At 38.9% G+C, this 12,976-nt stretch overlaps 1 protein-coding gene across 1 annotated transcript in view; it reads left to right on the top strand.

Annotated features, from left to right (window-relative positions):
* ANO2 (anoctamin 2) overlaps positions 1-12,976 on the top strand; it is a gene marked incomplete at both ends in the record, with an annotated part of 139,386 nt that overhangs the window by 110,221 nt on the left and 16,189 nt on the right. The window contains 3 exons of the mRNA XM_083860118.1: positions 3,200-3,311; positions 4,504-4,561; positions 5,425-5,525. Coding sequence (XP_083716244.1) covers positions 3,200-3,311; positions 4,504-4,561; positions 5,425-5,525 — 271 coding nt within the window. The remainder of the gene's footprint in view (positions 1-3,199; positions 3,312-4,503; positions 4,562-5,424; positions 5,526-12,976) is intronic.

Here is a 12,976-nt window from a genome sequence, read left to right as displayed (position 1 = left end):
CTCAGAACACTTTTAAATTCACAAATGAAAACATCTTTTTTCAGTTCTATTTTTGGAAGAACATTACAAACTACAGTTTTGCAGTTATTAGAGGGCCAATCCTGAATTTTGGGAGTATGGTCCTCTTACTTCTGATTAAATTCCTAAAGTATTTGAAAGAAATGAAGACAAAGCAATTCATTTTACAAATTGCCACTTTAGTGGGTTAATTTGTTTATTTCTGTTTCACGCCAGGCTTTGGAGAGATTCTAACAGGGTTACACAAATGGACTCTGTTCTAGCGGCATAAATGAGCTCAGGTTCACTGTCCAGGGAAAAAAAATGTACCTTGATTTTCAGCTTTCATATAAATGACAGACTGCTAACTGTGTGTGACTGATCAATTCTGTCCACTGCAGCTGCCCAGGTAAGAAAGGGCACAAATGTCGAGGAATGACACAGCTGTGTGGGAAGAGTAAAAAAGATGAAGATGAGGCTTCTCCAACAGTTTCTAGGCAGGAGCTGGGGAGTTCTAGGCACTGCCATGGCCTCTGGGAAATACAGGAGGAAAATCTCTCCTTTTGAGATGTACACCAGGCTGAACAGTGAAAAAAACAACAGTTTCTTACTTGCTGATTATTGCCCCCTGTCACTTTACATTTAATTCTAATCCTATCTTTATTAGGGCAGCATTCCTAATCAACTATCAGATGTTTTGTTTAAGAAGGATCCAGTCAGAATAATCTCTAGAGCTACAAATTACATGAGTTACAAAGTTCACTCAGGCAGCTTTCTCCAGTGCTAGGCTCAGATGCCAAATGTAATCAAAATGTTTTAAAAAATTACAATTCACGCATGCTGATGAATGTTGCTTAACTTGTGAACTCTCATTTTGCTGAGAGGAGAAAAACATACTCAATTCCCCTTTCATGCTGCACTTAATGCACAAGCTGAAGAACACACTTGTTGGGCTGAAGGAGTAGCTCTTGACAGCATAAGTTTCTATTCCAACCCCAAGTACACTTGAATCTCTGCTCAGGTGGAAAATACATCTGTGAGCACAAGAATAGCACTGATAGCAATTGTATTAATCATGAGATCACAGTCAAGCATACGCCTCAATTCCTCCTCAATCAGTGCCTGGAGGAAAAGAGTAGGAGTTTTGTTGTTATCAATACAGAGAGCTCCTACAGGATGCAGCAGGACTCCTGTGGGGCACTGATGCTCCTTTATCACAGATGGGACCAGCCAAAGTGCAGATGGCATCCTGCTATTTCCAGGAAGAGCAGATCATCTGCAGCAATGAGGTGGTGAGAGACAAGATTTACAGCTCACTTGTAACTCAGAATCACAGAATGGTTTGGTCTGGAAGGGACCTTAAAACTCACCTCATTCCAAGGGCAGGGACACTTTCTATCAGACCAGGCTGCTCAGAGCCCCATCCAACCTGGCCTTGGACACTTCCAGAGATGGAGCAGCCACAGCTTCTCTGGGAAACCTGTGCCAGGGCCTCAGCACCCTCACAGGGAGGAATTCAATGAGGCCAAGGAAGAACCAGTGAAACGAGGACAAAATCAAAACTACTTGTGTTTGCCCCTTATGAAGGCAGCAGCTCCTGCAGAGAGCTAAGGCTCGTTCCACCCCTTACTCAGCTCATCCTCCACCTGCAAAGTTCCAGCTACCCAATTTTGGCACAACAACCCATCACTGGGTGTTTCATTTTTTTGGGATGAGGGAGTTTTCTCTGTTACTAATGCACCTATTCTGGCTGAATGCATTTCTCACGCAGCACACCCGACTGAGCTGGAGGACAAATTCTACACATGCCTCTACAGCTATGGTATAGGATGTCTGAGGGAGCCTCTGGGACCATATATGGTGTGCAAATGTTCATCCAGAGGCTGAGCTCATCCTTAGGGGGGTTCTCTGTAAGGCAGAGTTTAGGATTTTTCTCCCTCAAATGAAAAGCTGCACTGCTGTTAATTCACATTCTTCCTGCCCCTAAGCTTTTATCTTGTGGATCTATTCAGTGTATGGGATCACCTACAAATTGTTTGAAGGTTTAATTGAGCTTTTTTATATACATATAGGTGGATCATGCCTTAGGGTTCATCAGGCTGTGCACTGATCTTTTATGAAAATGTGGTTGAAAGTATCACAAAGAAAGCCAGGCAGTGATGGCGCATTAGGCTTTTCTATTCCTTTAGTGCTAAAATAATCATACTGTTTTTTTAAGAAAACCCCCTCAAAAAAACCAGCAAAGCAAACAGAACATTTAAACTGTGCCTGAAAAAAAAAAAAAAATCATTATATAAAAGAAAAATTTCATTTTTTACACGAAAAAAAAAATCATTAAAAATACTGCTGTACTTGCTGTACAAGTACAGCAGTATTTTTAATGAAATCCTTAAGCCAGAGTTCTGAATCTCCTTATTATTCCACACTTTTTTTTTTTTAATGCCACAGAAGTTCAGCCAAGAGTGATAAATTTAATCATAAAATTATCTTCTCTCACATTAGATACAGCTCAGGATGAGCAGAGAAACACAAGGCTTATAAAATCTTTTAAAAAGGATTTTACCATCAGTTTGAAAAGCCTCTGCCTTATATCTGTGTCTTCCGCTACCAGAAAATTTTCACAGAAACTGAAAATAAATTTGGGAACGGAGTAATGAATACTGAAAATATTTAAACCGAGAAATCTTGAAATACAGAACATATATAGTGAATTGTTAGCAGAAATGTGCCTTTGTTTTGCACTTAGTTCACTTAATACTTAATTATTCAAAAATGTATTTAGTCTTGTGTTTAGCATCAAACATAGCAACAGTCTCACGACAGAAATGAAGCCTTGTTAAGGATATTTTAAGGTGTTTTTTATCTGGTTGAAAGTCTTTGTACTTTTCTTTCAGCATTCCTCAGTTGAGAATATGAATATTTTGTTATTAAAGTTATGTAACTGTGTAACTGATACACTCTTGTATGTTAATTTCCATATATTCAGCAAAGTAATTTTTACTGCTTTTGCTTTGTGGAATTAAATATCTCTGGAAATCAGGACTCAGTGACAGACCTAGTGGCTTTGGTACAAATTAGAGGTACGAAAGAAAAATTAATATAAGCGCAAAGTTTGAATTTTGGTTTGGTTTTTTTTGTGTTTGGGTAGTCAGGGATTTTTATATACTTACTGATTCAGCTCTCTTTTTTTATTTTTCCCCAGAAATACCAAAAACAGAGAAAACCTTTGAGGAAAGGCTGATTTTGAAGGCATTCCTACTGAAGTTCGTGAATTCTTACGCATCAATTTTTTATGTTGCCTTTTTTAAAGGAAGGTAGGATAAATATCCTCTACATATCTGTATTTCTGCATATGCATTTTTATATATGTGTCTGTATTAGTGGATCTGTGTTTAAAAATGGGCAAAAAGGATCATCTTTGCCAGCTCTGGAAAAAAAAAATGACAGGGTTACCTAAAGTTTTACTCTTAAAAAAAGGGGTTTTTTTAATAATGAATGGTAGTGCTTACAGGCTTTAAATTTCCACAGTTTAGCAATTTTTTTTGAAGGATCATTCAGCAAAGAAAAGTCTTCCTGTTTCATTTAAAATTACAGAACTCTTTTTTTCTACTACTTTCTCATTATTTCGCATTATTCTCCCGTATCAAATTAATAAATAGTTACAGTCAACTGGCAAATGAGGTGATTGACCAAAAAGCTAATTCAGCTGTCCTGCTAAATAAGTGTGACTTCCTATGGGCTCGGAATCCTCATCTTTTGGGACCCAGTCATCCACATGCTTTTCAATGGGAAGCATAAAATGATTCTTTGCTAAAACTTTGGCAAAAAAAAAAAAAAAAAAATCTTTAGAACATCCTCTGGATTCTGTTTCCTACCATTTTGCTCTTCCTTTTGGGGGCTGTAAAGTTTGTTAATCTCTGCTCTTCACTAATCCTATCCAGCACCTTTCATTTGAGGATTAATGATGCATTTTGCCAGCGGTTGCAAATATTGTAAGACACCAGTGAAAAAAGTCACCAAATTCTCTCTTTTTTTGACCATATTTTTGTGTTGTATGGTTAGAATTAAGTCAATATCATTGTTTCTCCTGGGGCAGCCAGAAGAGTCTTAGTTATGCATAGATGTGTTAAATAATTTCATTCAGGACGTTATTCACATGCAAGGGAATGTGAACTGGGATATGTGTCCACAAGTTTATTTGTCATCACTGATCAAGTGAAGAGGTTTATTATTCCATTGCTTTAGCACTGAAAAATATTTCATTAAAATCATTTTATCCAGATGAAGTAGAAAACCATTTGTAGAGGCCTATTGCTTTGAAATAATCAAAGCTGAATTAAGTGAAAATTCATGCTGAAGAAGATATTTCTGAAATATTTTGGCTAATACAAATGAATAATCTTGATTTTAACGTTGACTTATTTTTGTGGTTTTTATAATGAATCATGTCAAAATTAGCTTATTTTTGTGTTTTTATGCTAGTTTATATATTGTCATTGCTTTCAGGTTTGTTGGCCGTCCTGGTCGTTATGTGTATATGTTTGAAGGTTACAGGATGGAAGAGGTAAGTACATATGAAATTCAAATTACAAATAAAATCCTTTACATGAAGAAATCTGTGTACAGTGTTCAGTGAGCTACAGACAACAGGGGAAAAATAGAAAACACATGTTAAAACAAGGGGTTAAATCTTCAACTTGAATCTGCAAAATCTGGGGTTTCCCTCTAAGGTAACTTTATTTTCATTCCTTCTGCAGTTTTGACTATTTCATGATCTTTCTTAGATGAAGCTTCATTATTTCTGTGCTTTACAACTGGGCACTAAGGCACAAACATTCTATGATTTGGTTGAGGCTCTTGGGAAGTGTGAATGTGGCTTCCCATTCTGCAGATCACTGGAAGCTTGGCAATTTTAGTAGCCTAAAAACTTGCAGCCATTTTGTGCTAAACCTATAAACATCTTTTTTTTTTTAAAAAAAATACTCCCTCATGGAGGGGATTGCTGTGGGTATTCCCTGGAAAGCTGAGATTTACTCAAGATCTGACAGTAAAGCTGACATAAAAGTCTTTGCAAGATTGAAGGTTTTCTTTCCCCCCAGGGAGAGATCAGGTTGGAAGAATATTGGTGATCCTGCATTATGTTTATTACATTGATTATATAGTAAATATTTTTAAAGGGAACACAGGAGTCCCAGGGCACGGTGAGTTGTTTCAGAGCTCTGCATATTTTCCATAATGCAGTTTTATGAGTGGAGGTGAAATACCTTGTCAAGCACAGATTTGCATTGATCGATTGGCTCCATGATCCCACAAAAATTGGTGGCAGGGACAGTGGGCACATAGAGACACTGGGAGCTCTCCCAGGTTGGTATTTTTAAATTAATTCTCTTAATCCCTTACACACTCTCTGGTTTTGTTTAATTGCAGTGTGCTCCAGGAGGGTGTCTGATGGAACTCTGCATTCAGCTGAGCATCATCATGCTTGGAAAGCAACTGATTCAAAACAATCTCTTTGAAATTGGAATCCCGTATGTATCCTGGCCTTTTCCATTGTGTGTTATTCCTGTGGCACAGTAAATCAAAGGCTTGTTCCTTATTCAGCTAAATGGCACTTCTGCCACTGCCTTCAGTGGGTTCTAATTGAATGTGATGATAAATCACATTTTTGGTTGTGGTGGAATGGTCTGGTTGTATTTTATGTTGAATAATTGGCCATATCTCCACTAAATGGCTTAAAGAAAATGATGGAATATATGAAATAATTGATTTAAATTAATTTTAGAAACCAGGGAAAAACAGGCAAGGTATGATAGATCTCCTGGGAAGTTTCAGAGAAGCTCTCAGGACAGCAGCATTGAATACAAATTAGCACAAAGTGGAGGGGAGATAGCATGGGGGAAAGCAATAGCCCATAAAAGATATTAAAATCTATTACTTGATCTATGGCTATTTTATGGGTTTAGGGATGAAATCCACACATTTCCAAGGTGCCTTTATGTCATTCTGTGATGATGCAGGAGCGAGCAGAGGCTCTGACAGCTCAGTGCCTTTCTGCCACAGGCTGCTTCAATGCTCAGTCTCCTGCTGCAAATACAGCAGGAAAACTCTCCCTGTCTCTCACCAGTGCCAGGGGATCTTCAGGCACTGGGAATCCACTGAGAAAGTCCTGCTCCTGCCTCTTGGGAGGTTTGCTTCATGGTGGCAGTGGCCTGTGAAATGTTAGAGATGAAGAGTCTGGTTTAGACATCTCAGCTCCATAGAAATGAGGCAGAATCTTCCAACTCTGGTGTCAGCAGCTTTTAGGTCACATCCATAAGACCAGGAAAATAGGAACTAGAAATCAAGAGGAATGATTCTTAAAAGATATGAAATATATTTCAAATGAGCAATTTTCCTCCCTTTTCTCAGCAAGAACCTTTTTTTTATTTCCTTCTTCTTCTTGCAAGGAATTTAAATAGAGAGAGTTAAAAAAAAATCCCAAACAAATCAGATGTAGATTATGGATGGTTTCATTATTCTTGTGTCAAAGTTCAATAGGGAGGCCTGTTTTCTGTCTGCATCTCATAGAGTTTACATTTTATTTTGAGAGAAGGGTGGTAAATCATTCCCAAAATATCTGACATGTTGAAGGCTTAAAGCTTTCTCAGTGTAAACCTGCTGTAATTTGTTTCTCATCTTCCAAAAACTTACGGCTACTGGACTTTTTAATGGTGATTTCATGATGTTGCAAATAGTGTATTTATTATTTTTGACTCATGAAAGCATGGGCTGATCCAGTCCAAACAGAAAGTAACGTCCAATTATTTTTCATTTCCCTGCATTTGGTGCAAGAATGCAATAATTTCTTCCCATTTTTCTCCCCCAGATCTGCTCCCCACCCTTCAGCCAACAAACCGTCATGGCCTCAGTTTTCGAAACTGTTTAAAAACAAATATACTTTCGTCCTCCCCTCATTTAGTCATAGTGCTATCTTGTCATCCTGGAATAAATATATCCTTTTCCTTTTTCCTTTGCTTGTCTGCATTCCCAAGAAAACTGTGTGTGTGTCTGTAGGGCTCAGCCCTTCTCCCTGGACCTGTTTGCACACTGAGCACTTAAAATCAGAGTAAACCTTCAATTCCTGCTTGGACCTGGTTTGGGCTTTACTGGTTTGGGCTGGATCCTTAGGGGTCCCAGCAGCTGCATTTTACATCCCCCCTTGCCTTGTGTCTCTTTGGAGGGACTGAGAGTTGGGGTGAATAACTCAGATTCTTCCATTGGGTCCCTGTATTTTCAATGTGGGCAGAGTCCAGGTGCTGCCACAACCTTCTCCATATGGAGAGACAGAAGGGGATATCATAATAATAATTATGATATCATCATAATATCATAAATGGTGATTTGTTCCTCAGAATCTGGTGCTGTCCCCTGCACATCTGTAATGTGGAAGCCCCTCTCCACTGAGTTATCTGATGACACTCATCAAAAAGTTTTCTTCCTCACTGAAATATCAGAAATTCCATTTTTTTTTTTTTCAGGAAACCCAAGGTGTTTTAGTTGATTTTCAGAAATCACAAATCCCATTTTCTTCTCTTTCTCCTCAAAAAATACTGCTAAGTAGATGATAGAGTAAGTTTTCAAGCAAAAGTCCTCCTTTATGTTCCTAGAACCTCAAATTGGAAAGAATTGGAAAGCATCTTTTCATGTCTTCGTTTTGCTTTATCCATGGTCAGTACTGGCTGAGGAGGGAAACTTCAGATGGCAGCCCTGAATTTTTTGGGGTCATGGGGGACACACCTTTGTTTTCCCTTCAATATTTGTGTAGAAACTGCTGCCACAGTTATGGGATATATTATATATACATACATACATACATACATACATATATATATATATATATATTTATATTTAATTGCTGGTCTCCTAAACATTGTGTGATTTCTTTTTTTTAAATTTCTGCATCCAGCAATAGCAAACCAGCTAGGTAAATGCAACAAGATTTGAATTATAGAAAAAACTAAGCCCTCCTGAGCTGAAATATGTGTTCTGTGGGGCTGGAATTCACAAGTTTAACAGATGTAAATATGCCACAGTTCACTCAGATGTGTCACATACCATCATTCTTTAACTGTTGCCACAGGAATTGACCCTAAAAGGCTGCAGGGCTTGAAAGCCTTAACCCAGAGTTCTTTTAAGACCCTTTTTATTCAGTTCTGTTTTTTTCCGAACTTATTGAAAAAGAAAAACCATCCATGTGGTTATTTTATTACACTCTGTCTTTGACCTTGGTGCTAAACCCTCAGGGTGAAATCCTGGGCCTATTGAAGTGAACAGCAAAACTATTGAATTTAGTGAGGCCATGGTTGTGGCCCTTTTATTCAGCATCAATTTCCATCACTTCCTTCAAAATATACTTAAATATGCTGGGTGACAATACCGAGAGTTAATAAAATCCATTTAAAGACATCCCTTCATAGCTATTATCTCTTATGTTGTTTTTAATCTTTATTACATTATTCTTAATTATAGGTTTGGGTGGGTTTTTTTGGTGTGGGTTTTGGTTTGGCTTTTTGTTTGTTTGTTTTGTTTTTTTTTTTTTTCTTTGGGTTTTTCTTTTTTTCCCTGTTTTCTATTGTTGTTCTCCTCTGATTGAGAAACCAATAAACCTCAAACTCAGCTAAAACTCCTGTAGAATCCGAGATATCTGAGAGTGCCAAGGGAGCATGGCTGTACCAAAAATTTGTGGGAGAACAAGAAATTTAGACACTTTTGTTCTCCCCCTGCCTCCTTCTTGCACCTGTGAATGTGAGAAGGTATTTCTTTATGTGAACAGACTGTAGGACTATGACTGAAGGAAAGCCTGGGTCTTCAGTGTTCCTTCCCAAAAACAAGAAAGAGAATTGCAGGTGATGACACAAGTCTGGGTCACTGCTCTTCCTTTTCTGCAGATACAAGTGCTCCAGCTACCCTTTCTGTCTAGTTTTCTCCCTGCAGCTTTTTCCATTATCCTACAGATCAAAAAACATCAACTTGAAGGAGAGCCTTAAAAACGCACCTTGTATAAATAATCCTTTGTTCCTGGCAGCTGGATTCCAGAGCCTTTCTGTCTTTTCATGTAAAATCTCCACACTCATCTCTGTTCTAGCAAGTGTTCATACAATCATGGAATCACAGGATGGTTTGGTCTGGAAGGAACTTTTAAAGACCTCCCAGTTCCAACACCCTGCCATGGGCAGGGACACCTTCCACCATCCCAGGTTGCTCCCAGCCCCATCCAACCTGGCCTGGGACACTGCCAGGGATGGGGCAGCCACAGCTTCTCTGGGAAACCTGTGCCAGGGCCTCAACACTCTCATAGAAAGGAATTTCTTCCCAATATCCCATGTAAACCTCCTCTTTGTCAGTGTGAAGCCATTCCCCCTTTTTTCTGTACTCCATCCCATAGCCTTTCTCCATCTTTCCCATCTGTTCCCTTCAGGTATTAGAAGGCTCAATTAAATCCCCTTGGAACCTTCTTTTTTCCAGGCTGAACAATCTCAATTGTACAGCCACTGAAGACACAAACACTTGTGACAACAAGGTCATTTTCTTGCATCTGTCCTCTTTCAACCTGCCCTGCAGATGCCCCACCTCTTCAGGCTCTATCCATTCCACTCTATCTCACTCCACAAATTTCTCATTTTTTCCAAGTCACCATCATTCTGTCCCCTCGATCCCCCAGCTGCTCCTTCTTACTGTATCAATAGAGGAACTGTTGAATCCTCTCCCTGATTTTTGAAAAGGAGCCTTCATCTAATCACCATGTGCTTATAGCCCAGCCAGGATCACTTGGAGTTTGATTTCCCTCTTTTCATCATATTATTTTTCTCAAAAGCTCCAGGGTTATTAACAGGTGGGGCTGTAGTGATTTTATGCTCACTTCAGATGATTGTTGATGTGCATAATGCAGTGCTCATTGGTTATACTTGGAATTACAATCAGCATAATTCAACCCTGTTCCCACCTCTTACCTAAGACAATAATTTGGTGCCAATCCCCTGTGAGAAGCTGCAGTTTCATTTTTAACTGCTCTAAACACAGCCTGACAAAAACCTGTTAATTTTTTTTCCCCTCTCATCCCGCATTCATTCTCCTCACATGCTGTTCAGTCTCCGTAAGGATGCACCTTGCTTTTTTGACATTCCCTGGCAAAAGGACCAGAAATAATGGCTATTCTAGAGCTCCACAGTTTTCCCTCTTTGCCGAGATCTGTATGGAGTCACGAAACTTTGCTGCAGGAGCCTCTTCAGCACAAAGCTTCTGGGACACTCACCCTGAATGGGCAAACCTACATCTTCCTCACTGTATGGGGCTGCCCAGCAGGAACAAATCAGAAGCTAAAAAAGCTCTTTTTCTGTCAATTTTCTTTAAAAATGTTGATCTGGGTAATTAAGAAACAGGCTTCAAATAAAAGTGTTTAAAAATCATACTCAGATTTAACATCACAATCATAAGTACAGATACAGGGTTCTGCAAAACTCATTTTCATTGCCCTATTGCTGTGTGGCTGGAGAATAACACCCTGCAAATCCCTCTTCTCTGTTCCTTTAACTTTCTGACACATTTCTGCTTGGTCTCAAACTTCACATGCTTGGATACGACACAAAGGTACTTTTTTTCTTTTTTGGTGGAAAATTTGAAATAATTGGTTTGGCTTGCTTTCAGTCAGTTGATCTTTAAAAAAAAAACAAACAAAAAAACCATAAAAAGAAGGACACAGACACCCTTCAAAGCTGAGCTCCAAATGGTTAAATGTGCTGTTCCTCATGCCTGGCTTAGAGATAACCAGATGAAAAATTAATAATTATTCTGAGCAACTGAGCCCTGGGTTTGGTGTATTCCCAAACAAACATTAAAAACAACAACAATTGTTTTAGTTACTGGGTTCTCATGGGAGGTGTGTGCATGCATTACACTCCAGAACCGGATTCTCTGGTGCTGTAGCTGAAGGATTAGATCACACAAGCACAGATTTCACATCTAAACACACCCAAATTTTATCTCAGCTGCTGCTGTGCTGTGACAACAAGATGATCTTCACTCTCATCTGCCCACGGAAGTGTGAGGGACATTTATAGCTTGTATCACTTCGTTGGAACAGAAATCAGCAGAAATGTCTTGAACTTATTGTTCATCATCCTCTGAGAGTCCCTCACATTAGGAAATGAATTGGAATATGTTGGAAGAGCATCCTAGGAATTCTTTGATTGTTTTAAATCCTGCCCCAGCCTCCTACCCTCTGAATGCTACATCACCTCTGTCACAGACAAGTTCCCTTGGCTGCTGTAAAGGCAGAAGGGGAGAAAAGGAATTTTAGAGTCTTTAAATGGCTGAGTTTGCATGATTTGGAGGTAAAAGACTTTGTAAGAATTCATCTAATTCTGTCTCGTGAAGCATTTTAAATTTGCCCCCACCCTTTCATTAAAACTGTGGACTCTGAGTGTCCTGGGTACCAGTAATGCCAAAGTACTGATGATGTTACCATCAGACTTGTGAGCTGCATCTTCCTTTCACCTCAAACAAAAGCTGGAGTTGGCCTGTTGATTTTTGAAAATTTATGACTCAGGATCTGAGAGGGCTTTATGCAAATGAGACCTTTTTTTTAAAGTGTGTCTTCTAATCCCCAAATTCCTCCATACTAGTGATGAAATGGAATGGGTCCTGTAACACTGATAGGTGCAGAAATTCCTCAGTCATTGCAGGAACACAATGATCCCATGGCTCAGTGTAAATTTGGGAATAAAGCAATAAACCCACACAGTAAAGCCTTTATTGTGTTTGCCAGCTTTTGTTCCTCAGCCTTGCCCTGCTACTGAAGTCAGAGTCCAGGAAAGTGGCTCTGCTTCCCTGGAGGTCCAAAGGAAAACCCCCTCCCCCAAATATTCCTGTATCCAGGCCACACACCTCCAGTTCAAAGAGTTTATCACAAGATGTGGGGGAAGAGTTTGTGGGAGAGCCCTGCTTACATTACTGGCAAAACATCACTGGAATTAGTCTGGATTTCCACTCATGTGAAGAACTGTAAAATAGTGCTGTATGTTTCTGTGGAAGAAAAATATCATCTGCAAAAGAAGGATATGCAATAAAGATAAATCTGCTATTTATGCTAATTTGACTGTGTTTTGCTGCGTTGATTTTGAAGAAATACCTCATTGTACTGAGGTGTTCCATGGGAATTTCTCAGTGTGTAAAATAGCATGAAGTTGCTGAATCACATGTATTTAAAATATCATTGCTGGGGAGACATTGGGAAAACTACACTTCATTTAGAAATGATTCATTTTACTCTAATTTATTTGTCAGTGTCATTAAATTTGTATCCCCATTTCAATGGGACAGTGTTTGACGCTGCTATTTCTACTGTCAGTAAATTCTTGCACTCTCATTGTTTGGAAATATCCCATAATCACAAAATGGCCTGAGTTGGAAGGGGCCTTGAAGCTCATCCAGTTCCAACACCTTCCCTTATCCCAGGTTGCTCAGAGCCCCATCCAACCTGTCCTTGAGACTTCCAGGGATGGGGCAACCACAACTTCTCTGTGCAACCCATGAATGTCTGGTAATTTTTTTACCTTAAAATTCTATTTTACTGGAAATTCGCAGTTTTTATAGTGAGATAAAAGTGTGCCTGCAGTAGAATTGTGGAATTAAACCATTACATTTTTTATTTTGTTTTGTGTATTTTGTTTATTTTTTTATTATTTATTTTGTTATTTTTGTTTAAAGGAGAGGTGCTCACTGTGTTGTTTTTGAGAGTACTAATTACTAATGTTATTTAATTCCAGGATTTTCAGGAAGATCCTGTTGGAATATGCATCTAAAGAGAAAAAAAAAATATTATAAAGTACTAGGTTCAACTCCAGTAGGTTTTACCTGCCAATAAACAATATCAGAACTTCTCAGGGTGGTGTAAACTCACCCTGTCATGCACCAAAGTAACACAAAATTAATTTTGTGTTGG

This window comes from Zosterops lateralis, assembly GCF_965231275.1.
Source record: "Zosterops lateralis genome assembly, chromosome: 4".
NCBI lineage: Eukaryota > Metazoa > Chordata > Aves > Passeriformes > Zosteropidae > Zosterops > Zosterops lateralis.
Note: the sequence above shows the minus strand (reverse complement) of the source record. Positions and strands in the feature narration are given on the sequence as shown.